This window comes from Rhamphochromis longiceps, linkage group LG2 (assembly GCF_057381845.1).
Source record: "Rhamphochromis longiceps isolate RC_006_pf linkage group LG2, R_longiceps_female_GT1.1, whole genome shotgun sequence".
NCBI lineage: Eukaryota > Metazoa > Chordata > Actinopteri > Cichliformes > Cichlidae > Rhamphochromis > Rhamphochromis longiceps.
In genome coordinates this window covers 26,402,800-26,415,976 of record NC_140558.1, presented here as the reverse complement: position 1 = coordinate 26,415,976, position 13,177 = coordinate 26,402,800, and the positions used below count along the sequence as shown (strand labels likewise).

Genomic DNA, 13,177 nt, shown 5'->3' with positions numbered 1-13,177 from the left:
TCATTATTATTATTATTATCATCATTATTATTCCACTGGCGTAGTTTGCCAGGTTTTTTCTGCTTTCTGTTTCCTTGGCGCTCATTAAATAAAATGCTATTAACAGCTGTAAAGAAAAAGGAAAAAAAAAAACTACAGCTGATATCAGCAGCCTGAAAAACGTGCCAAACTCTGCTAAAACCAGTTTGTTGCTCTTCAGCGGGCTAAATTGCTACCATCTGATTTAATCCCACACTTGCAGGAAAAACATGTACTGCGAACACATGCTGGCTTGCATAATCAGAAGAGGAAGTTGTGCTTCAGTAAACATGCACAGCTTCCATTACTCTTGTGTTTATGGTTTTTTGCTGATAAATGTGATATGTGTTTATTTGCTGGTGGTGGAGGCGGTGGGGAGGTGTCCCTTGCTGAACAGACCCTGAGAAGATAACCACCACAAACCATAACCCCCATAAAGTCCTCTGTGGAAAATCCAGCTCATGGGGATGAAAGGTGAGAGGTCAGGGTTGCAGTCCCCCCCCCCATTTCCTCTCTGCTGGTCAAAAAATCAGATCTGAGCGCACTCTGGCCTACATGCCAGAGTCCAGTCTTCTTATTAATTCTCAAAACATGGCTGTAGCCGCTGTTCGTGTGGGATGCTGTGAGGAAAGGGGACCCTATATGTGAAGGGGACCCTTGAGGGAAGCCAGTTGAAGCTATACTTAGTCACATCTGTGTGTGTGTGTGTGTGTGTGTGTGTGTGTGTGTGTGTGTGTGTGTGTGTGTGTGTGTGTGTGTGTGCGTGCGCTGGGGGGCACAGCTTATGGCAACAAGATGTCCATCCTTCCCTAACAAGCTGTGAGAAGAAAGGATTTCTCTGATTTACACGATTCCCAACTCTTTCTGGTCACTTCTATTTTGAACTGAATCAATATGTTCCATATGGGTTTTTTATTATTATTGATGCTGCTGGTCGCTAGTTGTTCCTGGAGGAACTGTCAGACTTATTTTATTTATATATTTAAAAAAAAAAATACAGACTCCCTCCAGTCAGTAAGTCTCTGGCTCCCGTGACTCAAAGCAGCAGCACAAGCTGTTGCTTTGATGCCACACGAAGCCAGGTTCCCGTATGTGCGCCCTTCTCCATATATTCCAGAAAGAAAAACGTGCAAGTACGGACATCTTGTGACTCGCACTACATACACACAGGCAGAGAGGATCCCAAGGGTCGTGACTCTGGACAGACTCGTGCAGAGTTTATGAGGTCCGGGGGTCCAGCTCCAGTTCCTCTAAGGGGCCGTAAGAGCCTATAAAGATGTGAACAGATACCTCAGCCCCTCTTTACAAATACAGAAATAAGCAAAAAGATGTGGCACTGGGAATGCTGTTTTTTTTTTGTGTATGTGTGTGTAAACGTGACACAGGTGATTTAAAGCAGCCTACAACAGCCGGTGTGGCTTATCTGCTGTAACTGCAGTTACTGGATTTCTTTTTTTTTTTTTTTTTGCCATCAGAATTGTTGTCTAAAGGCAAAGAAAGATGCCCAACGGATTTACTTTACCAAACTGACCATCCCAGCCTTGCCGTAATGGTCCATTTGATTCACCTTTTATTGTTTATTTTATTTTCACTTACTGAATACGGGACAGACTTGACTGGGGGAAAGAAGGGGAGAAAGAAAGAGGGAAAGAGAAACAGCTGAGAAGAGGGACGGGGGAGAAGGGCAAAAGACAAAAACCAACAGAACGGGCAGAGAAAAAAAATGCATATATCAATCACCTGGATCACCTGCTGAGAAAGAAAAAAGAAAGCAAGCAGAAGAGAACAAGAGTAATAGAATAAACAACATCACAATGATATATGGGAATATGACAGTAAATACTAAATGTTAAACATTATTGTGCAGCACATAAGATCAACAGAACACAGTGTGCTTTGAGGTAGGAGCCAAAAAGGGTGTAGTTTGTGGGTGTGATCACCCGTGTGTACACCTGTGAGCATGGACGCGCTTGTTTTTTGTTTTTTAAAAGGTTCCTTCATGTAATAATCTGCTAGAGGGTGTGGGGGGGCCACAGCCCCGTCCTCCAGGGCGTGAAGCAGGTGTGGAGGAGATCAAAACTCCAGACATCCAGAGGCCCCCAGAACACAAGAGACCAAGGAAGACCAACAGAGGGGCAGCTGCGCCACTGTCCCGGAAAGAGCTGAGGAGAGTCCCAGATGAGGGCTCACTCAGCAGCCGCGGAGCAGAAGCCAGGGGGGGTTGCAGTGACGCGCCCGTGAGCTCCGCCGGCAGCCAGCTGCGCCTGAGTGACCGAGCTCAGTTACTGGATTTCTAACAAAGGGAGGAAAGGAAAAGGGGGCAACAAAAAAGCTGTATCTCAGCCGGACAAGCAAAACCATCCACTAATGGAGAACTGGGAGTATTCTGCCTGGGAGTAAATGTAACATAAGATTAAACATAAAAATGTGCACCAACAATACCAATATCATCTCCAACAATACCAAGACCAGAGGAAACAACTGTTTGCAGGACTGGAAACGAAGAGACAGGGTTGAACCTAAATGTGCTAAATCAGGGCTTAAATGATCGATAATAGCAATAAATGTAAATGACAACTGAAATATCCAAAAGTAGAATAATAACATGAAAAAAAGAGAGATCTTATGACTTTGCAGTGGTAGCCTTAGTTATCCAGCTCTTTGCAGCTTTTTCTAATTACAGTAAAGCCTATGGCAGACCAAATAAATCAATAATTAAAAACATACAGTACCTCAGGGTGCTTCAGTGCCCGAACAATAAAAACACTAAAGTGCATATAAAACAGTGGAGGGTCTTAGAAAAATGCATACACTATCGGTCTTAGAGCCACAAATCGACCACGCCCAAAAAAGTGCTATAAAAAATTTATATATTAATATTTTTTTCCACTTTAAATTAGCCAATCTTTTAGACCTACTTCTCCTTGAAATATTCATGTCAAGTTTTAATTACATTTCGCGGATTTTAACCCTTTATATCCCGGTTTCGTCACATGAGCGCACTGCTTTTTTTGCCCCAAAAACATAAAACATAAAACATAAAATATTTTCCAAAAAAAACATTTGAAGTAATATTTTATTGTTATTATAATTAGGCCTTTAGATGGACAAAAGATTGGCACCAACATTAATTTCGATCCGGTTTTAATTTTTTTTCCAGAAGCCAAAAATGTCCCCAGGCGGCGCTGCTGCTCCTGCTCCCCCGGGGAGGAGTGCCTCTGCCGCGGGTGTGTTTCGCGCAGCGCCGGAGCATATGGTTCGGTTCCCGTGTCTGCAGCACACACTTCCGCTACCACATGAAAACAAATACGTCATTTCCTGTTGATTAAAAAAAATTAATGCACCCTCAAATGATCCTAAGGTCAGAAAATGGTCCGGAACGAGCAGCGGGCCAAGCTGCTGCTGTACGCGGGAAATTAGTCTGCCTTTTCCGGGTATCTGTCTCGAGCAGGCCGCTGGAGAACATGTGTATGTTCCAGCAGGCGTCACATGTGGAGCAAGGGCGCCACCCGGTGGACAAATAAAAAAATTACAACTCTAAGGCCAGTACTGCAAGCGGAAGCGGAAACATAACCGATCACGATCGATTTGACCGTAATTTTTTTGCCGTGAAAAATAGCGTTTATAATGGGTTTCAGTGGGGCACAAATCGACCACTAGGACCAATAGCGTAAGTTTATCGCTAGCTTAGCCACTGAAGCTAATTTCCGGAAGTCATACTGAAATTTTAACAGTAAATGTGACCGAACTTTTTTTTGCAGACTTTCGCTATATTCCATTCAACACTGTGCAAATGGCATGTAATCGAAATTTGAAAATAGCCACAAATCGACCCAAGACTCTCCAGGGGTTTTAATGGTGAAAACAAAGGTGTCAGCCACACAGGGAGAGCACACAAAGCATCGTGATCGGAGCGCGGGGGGGTCAGCCTGCAGTCTGCACAGCTGCTGGCCAGGAGCCTATTTATTCATTTGTGATTTCGCACCTGATTGGCTGCTGGCTCCTGCTCGGCTGTTAATATTCTCGAGCTAAACACACACACGCAAGCACACAAACAAAAATCACTTTTCAGAGAACACAAGGCATTAATGCACGCTTGCTGTTCAAACTGCTCGGCATAATCATTCCCATGAATAATAATTGCTCGGGTGCTGTGCTTACATTATGATTTTATTGCAACTTTGAAAACACCATTGAAACTTTTGGTTTCTGTAAAGCATCGATCAGTAGAGATGAGCTTTTAGATTATATGACCCAGTGTCTGACTTGTTACAACTTGATTTGATTCAATGGCTGACATGTGGCTGTAAGGAGCCACACAGGTCTGTTACTGTAAATCATAGGACACGTAAACACCAAAACATTAAAAATGTAAATGTGGTTCTGGAGGAAAAGTCAGGGCTCATTATCTCTTCTTAGTGGGTGTGAAAGAATTGCAGTACATTTCATGCATGTCAACGTGCTGATTGTTATCAGGAACCCAAATAACTTGTGTGATATTTACACATGTGGAAAATGTGAAGGTGTGATGACAGTTTTGTTCTAGTCAAAACATGTTTACTCTGCTGAACGAGCAGAAGTGTTAGTCGAAACCGTCCCCTCTCACATGGCCGTCCCTCCCTGAGCCTGGTGCTGCTGGAGGTCTCTCCTGTTTAATGGGAGTTTTTCCTTCCCACTGTTGCCAAGTGCTTGCTTATGGGAAGTCATCTGATCGTTGGGGTTTTCTATTATTGTAGGGCAGGGGTGGGGGAACTCCAGGCCTCAGGGGCCAGTGTCCTGCAGGTTTTAGATGTGTCCTTGATCCAACACAGCTGATCTAAATGGCTAAATTACCTCCTCAACATGTCTTGAAGTTCTCCAGAGGCCTGCTAATGAACTAATCGTCAGATTCAGGTGTGTTGACCCAGGGTGAGATCTAAAACCTGCAGGACACCGGCCCTTGAGGCCTGGAGTTCCTCACCCCTGACTTTTAAATATAAATCTAAGAGTACTCAATCTTCATAATGTTTTTGATATATGGATTATAATTAATTATTTCTACAAACTGTAACAAAGCTTATTATGAAAATCCGTTGATACAGATTTGCACGTACTAAATGTGCCCTTCAATGTAAGATACTTTGAACAGAGCTGCGAGTGTGCACCATATGGGTTTTTGCACAAGTTGTTGTTTCTCATGGACTAATTGCAGCATGAAGACTCACTATGTGAAGCGTCTTCCTATGGAAAGGGGCCACTTTAATGGTCTCCCTTCAAAGATAACTCTGGTTCATGCGGCTCAGATGATTCCTCATGTTTAGCTGCTCATTATGTGACAACTCGGGGTCTGAGTGAAGATCTGTTGATGCTACATGCTGGAAGTGCTGTAATCAGTAGCAGACATGACCCAACATGAATTCATGAAAAATATAGATTTATTTGAGTTCCATAATTAACAAGTGAGGACAATTTCCTGTGTTAGCGAGTGAAACGGTACTAGTCCATCTTGTAATCACCACGAGTACATGTGCAGATTTTTCAGTTCACCAACACACTGGGCTAAATTACAATAAATAAAAGCACGCTGCATCCATGACTGTGAAAGCTGGAGCACAAAAAGCCAGTATTTGTTAAATGACACAGAAAATTTCACAATCTGCCATTTGGGGTATAAAAGCTTGTAAATAGTAGTGGGTGGGTTTTTTTTGTTTTTTATTCCAGTTTTCTGTCCCACGCAAACTGATTCAGTTATGTGTGCCCAGATTCACTGCCTCGCTGCTGCAATGCAAATGTACTGGGATGTTTTCTGTGGAAACAGCTGATGTGGGCAGACGAAATGAGAATGGAAATGTTGATTAAAGTCTTTCTAACTGCGATTGCTTGCAAAATGGCCTATTTACAACGCATAATGATACAGAGCGTTTGTCAATTAGAGTGAGATATGAGATGGCAGTGTGTGTGGGAATGAGGCTTCTCCTGTGGCTGGCTGCAGTCTCTCAGCTTCGTGTGCTGTACAGGTCTTCATCCTCAGGGCTGGACTGGCCGAAATCCATGAGAGAAGGGTCTGGTTTGAAACTGGAGCCCTCTGCAGGGCAGCAAGAGAAATGCAAAGCACATCAATAGAGTTAGATTTGTAGAATTAACTTTTATTAACAGATGAAAACATTAAGAGTTGCCGGGTGAAAGTCACAGGTTTCTGTCGATCTTTATGTTCAGCGCAACAACCAAACGTGCAGAAAAACGTGATGTTTCCTCCTAAAATTGCCTGAATTCCATGATTGATTTGGATGCGTTGGTTCTTAAAAAGTACAAATAAATCAAAACTCTGTGTTTAGTCATTTGGTTTACATAGTAATCCTTTGAGCACTGCGGTACAAAGATTTGGAAAATCTTATGAACAAACTGAGTGTTTAACAAAATCAAACAGTTAGAGTGACCTTGCACTTTTTCCGCACTTGGTTCATGGAAAGAACCAAGAAGAAAAGGGATGGGAGACACAGTGTCGACATAAACTGCTACTTTTACCAGCTAAATGGAAACACTGAGTTAAAATCTAGCAGAAATACTGAAAAGTATAATGTGGTATAGTTTGGCACAGCCTGTGTTACTATTTGCAACTCATGTTAAAGAATTTATACGCAGAGACAAAGCAGAGATCGCTGCGTACATACATTCTGTCAGTTTTAGGGCAGTTTCACCCAGTCAACCTACTGGGACGGCAACCTCCTTTAAACATTTACAAGGAGCTCCAGTTGCTGCTTTGTGGAAGAAGATCTGCAGCAACATGGAACGGGAAATGTATTTTCTTGAAGGAAAAAAAACATCCCAAACACATCCTCTTACTGTGATCTCACTGGAGAAAACTGTATTATGCAATATGATATCACTTCTTGGTAAAACTATCTTTCGGTTCAACTTAAAGCCAGGCTGAGCAGACTGCAACTAAAGCCCTGCGATTCTTTTTAAAATGCATATTCCACACACCGAGTGCTGTGAGATGTTACATCACATTCCTCTCTTTTCTTTCACATCACACAGTTTGTGCAGAGTGAGTCAATCCTCAGTATGTCAAACTGCTAAACAGATGTACCGAAAAGATAAGTAAGCTGTGCTGAAGGATGAGATGTGAAGAGTTAAACTGAAAGCTAATACAGATTTATATCACGTTAGGAAGTAAACCTGAACGTACTACAGCGACAACAGAATCCAAGTCCCAGGTAGCAGTGATAATCATACTAATAACAACAACTATGTAGAACACAAGACCCACAACGTTTAGGTCCCCACATTTAGGTAACCACATCATTCTTAGAAGAGGTCGAATGTGCGAGTAACAGGAAGTGAAGGCTCACTATGTTTGTCTGTGGGCTTAAAAAGAAAAAAAAAAACATTTGTTTGTGCTGGTCTACTGTAAACACCCAAACAAGAGCAAAGGTACATGTGCAGAAAGTGTTAAAGTACAACCAGTAACGGTTTTGTGTTGGATAGGTGTTGGTGTGAGTGTGGCGACTGGTGTCTCATTAAAAGCAGCAACTCGTCCATGCTATCTGACTCGACTAATTGACATTTCAGGGTAGAGGAAATGTAAAAGGTTAGCAGCACACATTAAGTGTAGAGTAAGAGCAGCGGAGTGATGATTAAAGCATAGGTCCTCTGTTTAGGTTATCATTTCTTCTTATTTTATTTACTTATCAACCTTTCGCTCTTTGACATGAACTATTTTTGGTACCTGTGGCCTCACTGGAAGCCTCTGGAGTAGATGTTTCTTCAGAGGAAGATGCCGACTCGACTGGAACGGCCTTTATTGTTTCCGGTCCTGAGCTTGCAGGCTCAGATGGGCTCGTGTCCGTGGATACATCCCCGGAGGCTTGTTTTCTATCCGAGGCTTCTTCGCTTTCAACAGGGGCCAGCAGCTCCTCTGGGGAAGGCGCAGACACTTTTTCTACTGGCGGAGAATTTGCCAACAGAGCCGGAAAGAGCGGGAATTAAACCACCACTGTTGATATAAGTCTCTGTGTGATTGTGTGTGAAATGAAGAGACGGAGACAGAGAAACAAGACGACAGGGATCAATACTGATAATACCTGTGCTGGTCTCTGTGGGGGCCTGGTTGGGGGATATTTCTGTGGCTGTTACGGATGACTCTTCTTCTGTTATGACAGCAACAATGGGCTCATCAGAGATAGGATCAGCTGATTTCACCTCTGTGTCTGAGATTGTAGAGCTCTGGGCTGAGGTGTCTGTAGTGGAGCTGGGCTGTGAGGTTTCTTCAGCCGCTGGAGGCTCTAGATTTGCCGCTATAGCTGACTAAAAAAAAAAAAACAATAAAAAATCGACTTTAATGGTGCGTAATTAAAATGTACAATTTTCTTGAATATTTAAGTAATAAAATTTTAGATTTAAACTCTCACAAAATATGCCTGAATCACATGTGAGGCACAAAGAATAAAACTCCACTAACAGTTATGAAAGGCAATGTGTAGGAAAGGAAATGGAATATAACCCATTTACCACACAAAAGGGATTTTTTCTCTGTCAGTAAGCAACACATGTAGAGAAGGGAAAGGCACCGAGTGGAAAGCAAGTTACACGAGCTGAACTGCTGTTTAGGTTTTAGTCACACAGTAAAACAGCTTTATAAGTCTTTCTGCTTAAAAACAGTTCGCTTAAAAGTCTGTTAACCTGTGGCTGTGAAGCAGCAGTCTCTTTGGCAACCGGCTCTGCGGAGGCGAGCAGTGAAGACGCTGCAGCACGGCTCCACTGCCCTGCAGCGTAAACCTTCTTTCCCGTCACCTTGGGAGGACAAAAGACAACGCTCGAATTAAACTAGGAAAATATTAACATTTATACTGCGAATTAACAAGATATCCGTGCTTGAGGAAGCAGCGTTACCTTTAACACTGCCACTGCTTGTGCAGGGTAGCACACTGATGCTCCTGCGCTCATCAGGCCCAGCGGGACCGCTAACCTCTTGAAACGAGAGCCTGAAATAAAACATTTTGCAAAGCAGGGCAGCGATCAATACAAGTGGGCAGAGGTTAAGTCCTGGAGGCCAGCTACTGAACTGCTATATCCAGAAAGGTCATGCTCACATAGTGTGTTGCAGCACATTTTGGCCAACACAATGCCCAGGTTAACTTAAAGACATTAACATTTTCATGCACTTTAATGACTCTTTGGTAATAGGAAGAAAGAGTGAGGAAGACAAGGTAATGAGAAAAGTGAAACTTCCTCAGAAACTTCTTGTTTCTTGTGGTAAACTTTGGGCAATCGATGATGAGATGATGAGGGGTACTTCAGCTTCACTGGCTGTGGTGTCTAAACCCTGATAATCACAGTGTTATCTCGTACATGAAAAGGTCACGCTAAGATTAAATACACATAAATAAATCTGGAGCGTATGTGCATTTTAAAACACAAAACAAAAAAGGGGGTAAAACAGATGTTCTTGTTAACAAACAATGCATATCTCTGTGCAAGTTCACATGCATTGTGAGAAGTGTAGAAAATATCTAAAATGTTCATCCCATGAATACATTAAGCAGAAGTTGTAATACTTTATTTCCTGTGTGGCTGAAATGAAACTTTCTTCTGAGACAGTCTGAGAGCGTAAAACTAATTCGTATCTTTCTGAAATGACTTTATATGTTTTTTTTCTATGTTCTGCAAAACAAAGAAAAATATTAAATGGTCTAAGAAAGAACGTAAAGTGCTGTGATCCTCACAAGCAGAGCTGGGGTCGCACCTTAACAATCTGGGACTGTTAAAACACACAGCCCAGAGGTCAGAGGTCAGAGCCTGCCAAAGTGTCAAGCCCACTGGACGATAAGTGTAAGAAGTTTCCTTAATAAATGCAGTTTGTAGAAGAAATACACTGTTGTTGTGACGCAGCGACAGAACAGGAGTCGAGTTTTGCTGATGAGTTTCAAAACATTGTATGTGACCATTTAGTGGCACACTGATGTGTCAGCAGCAATGCATGTTTATTGAGACATATTCAACAAATTGCACTTGTTTTTCAGGATTTTCATCTTTAACTTTTCTAGACTGATTCCTAAAAAAGGGAATTGTTTTGATGTCTTGTGAGTTACTTATTCATTAATGTATATTTAAGCTTACTAAACTTGCACTATGTGCAGTTCTTGCGTATGCTACATTTGTTATAGTCGTATGCAATGCTTTTACTGGGTCACATGGGGCTGGAGCCTATCCCACCAGTAATATGGCACAATGGAAAGGTGACCTGTCTATTGCAGGGCTAACACAGAGAGACAACCGTTCACACTTAGACCAACACTCTTTCAAACATTTTCTTTATTTAATATGAGAAACTGATTAAAACGTTTCTTGCAGGCCTAAACTGTTTGTCAGTTCAAGTTACCTTTCCGTGCCAAGAACATGCCAAGCAGGCCAGCCACGGTGATGGTGCCAAATCTGGGTAGAAAACCAGGAGGAGGGTCCTTCAGGTAATAGTATAAATCTGAGGAGCAGATAACAGAAATCAAGATGCTGACAAAAATACATTCAGCTTCCTTTAAAGAAAAGGTGTGAACTGTATCACTAATATTGGGACTACCATTAAACTGTAACTAAAAAAAAATAACTTTAAATAGATCACTCTCATCCTCTAATGTCTTACTGTGGGTAAGACTGAAGTACTGAATACATCACAAATTAAATATGTTTCTAAAGGTGCTATTTACATGAAAATCTGACCAGATGTGTGAAATAACCCTTCCAATCCACAAATGCCACAATATCAAACCAAAGATGCTCATAAATTAAGTTATGTGTAATAATGAGAAATCACACAGGGAGAAAGTATTGTATACACAGTATCAAACTTCACTGTTGGTATGCCGTTTTGGGGGTGATATGCAGCGCCTCTAGTGCTGCTTGACTCTCAGACAACTCTTCTGATAATTCTTTTCACTCCTCTGTCTGAAATCTTGCAGGAGGCATCTGGTCATGGTCGGTTTATGGTAACATGATGTTCTTTCCACTTTGTTCACTGGAACCTTCACTAGTTTAGAAATTCTTCGGTATGTTTTGCAACGGCCTTGAGAGAGCTAATTGGTTTTACACCTTAGTAATGAGACCCCTTCTTATAGGCCATCAGTTGCTGAAGAACCAGCTAATATAAATTTGCACTTTGCACAAGTGGCAGGACTGATTTAAGCTACTGTCATGACTTTCCACGACTTTTTGCACCTCCCTTTTCATGCGTTTGATACTTTTCCCTGTGTCATTTCTCGCTATTACACATAATTTATGGACATCTGTGGTTTGATTTCTTTGCATGTGTGAAATGGATGGGTTGTTACAGACACCTGGTGAGAATTTCACCTCAATAGCACCCCTTGAAATATATTTACTTAGTAAATGTGTGACATGTTGAAAACTTTAAATGTCTTATTATTATTGAAATTTGATATTTAGGTGCAATGTAACTAAGACTGTTGTTTGCCTGTTGTTTACTCACCTTCTCCAGCATGATAAAGATCAATACTTCCCCTTTTCACAGAGATACAGGCACCCTGCAGGGAACAGAAGACTAAACTGAAACCACTAGAAAAGTTCATCAAGAACATGCCTGTTTAAGCAACACTGAAACAGATACATGTGAGTCAGTGCTAACTGCTCACCCCCACCCAACAACCTGTGTTTCACAGAATCAAACTGTCAAATCTTCTTGCAGCACACTTCATGCAGTTTAACTGAAGTTAAACTGCATGAAGTTTCCTGTCTAACTCCTAAACCTGCAAGAATCCTTCCTGCACCGAGCACTTGCAGCATGTGGGATCGTGCTCTGTAAACCACAATGAGCAGCAAAAAGATAGCGGTGTCAACTAAATTCGCAGGTGCAAGATAAGAGTTCTCTGGTGCATTTTAGCTGTCATATGTTTAAATATAAATGCGTTTCCACCACCTGCTCGTGTTAAAAGTGCAGAAGAGGATGTGAAAGCATGAACTACATCAGTACTTGACGGTGAATGTGAATGAGATTTTTTCCTACATGCAGCTTTACATGTACACAAAGGGGGAAAAAACTTGAATACCTTTACAGCGTGCACAAATGGTAGTACTGTCTCTCTGGCTGTAGTCACTCCACCCTCGATGACCCCTGGACTCTCTGGGACAAACTTACTCTGAGCAGACTGCAACACCGGGTTGTAGATGTTGAGCTGGGGAAAGGGAGGTAGAGAGTTGGTGCGTTATTATGGCTATGAATGGCAATATCCCATACAAATCATGAATACACACCTTTTCTCGAGTAACCAGCCCATCAGCGGGCGCTTCATTCACAGAGTACACACGGAGGGAGGCTATTCCCAGCACAGTCGGGACGGCCACCATTACCACCTGGCAGGAGGGGGAACGTACACTGTAGTTTTAGTCAGTGTGTCAACACCACATCACTATCACAGCTTACTTCGTGGACTTTCAGTGGAAGAATTATTATATATATATTTTATATTATTAATTACAACAATACCACCATATATTTCAAAGCATCGCTTTTCCAGTCTTTCAAATATTTATTTATACTGCATTAATGAACTTCTAAGTATACATCCTGAGCTTATTCCCTTTGTTTTGTGTGTACAAACTGTTTCGAACTAGTTAAGCTAACTGACGTTAAGCGTTACTCTTACCGACAGTGTTTGTGTTGTAGCTTAATGCGGCTCTAGAAAGCTAACAAAGGCAGGGCTGACAGCTATTAAGGTTAAACAGCTGTTACACACTTTTAAAGATGCAACCTCTGCTAAAACCTTCCTCCGTGTATTCTTTTTAGGAGTCATTCAGCGAAGCTAGCACAGCACACATAGCTAGCAAAGATATTTCGTGCAGAGTAACAACGCCTGAGATGTGACAACCAGAACAAGTAAACATTAGCAGCTGCGGGGCACTTGACGCCAACATACAGTCTACACTTTCATTGAAAAGTCATTGTAATAAAAGCTAAAAACTTTGCTGAAGACAAATTGACATGCATTCACCTTGGCCGCCATGACAGCGCTCTCCCCCTTCTTCTGTTGGTTACAGCTTCGTTCTAGCCCAAAAAACCCCGCGGTCGGCTACTGCCACCTAATGGGCTGAAGTGGGAATTGCAGCTCGGCTGTGCTATCCTACTCGTCAAGTAAGTCCACATGTTGCTCACCCACTGAGCGGACAGTTG

At 42.1% G+C, this 13,177-nt stretch overlaps 1 protein-coding gene across 2 annotated transcripts; it reads right to left on the bottom strand.

The window, feature by feature from the left end:
- Positions 1–5,414: 5,414 nt before the first annotated feature.
- Positions 5,415–13,067, bottom strand: apool (apolipoprotein O-like). Of its 2 annotated transcripts, none has more exons than XM_085420543.1 (10): positions 12,999–13,067; positions 12,262–12,360; positions 12,057–12,182; positions 11,480–11,534; positions 10,379–10,477; positions 8,890–8,981; positions 8,680–8,790; positions 8,082–8,304; positions 7,727–7,939; positions 5,415–6,082 (listed from the first exon to the last, which is right to left on the bottom strand). In XM_085420543.1, the coding sequence occupies exons 1-10, from the start codon at positions 13,008–13,010 to the stop codon at positions 5,994–5,996; spliced, it is 1,119 nt and encodes a 372-aa protein (XP_085276669.1). In that variant the 5' UTR covers positions 13,011–13,067; the 3' UTR covers positions 5,415–5,993. The 2 variants fall into 2 exon arrangements, with proteins under 2 accessions (XP_085276669.1, XP_085276659.1); XM_085420533.1 differs by having other exon boundaries at positions 7,727–7,942; positions 12,999–13,066.
- Between the last annotated feature and the right edge of the window lie 110 nt (positions 13,068–13,177).

Coding starts and splice junctions, on each gene's coding strand:
- apool (XM_085420533.1), bottom strand. Junction 11,535..12,056: donor CATTTGTGCACGCTGTAAAG/GTATTCAAGTTT, acceptor TGTTCCCTGCAG/GGTGCCTGTATCTCTGTGAA. Junction 8,791..8,889: donor AAGCAGTGGCAGTGTTAAAG/GTAACGCTGCTT, acceptor TGTCCTCCCAAG/GTGACGGGAAAGAAGGTTTA.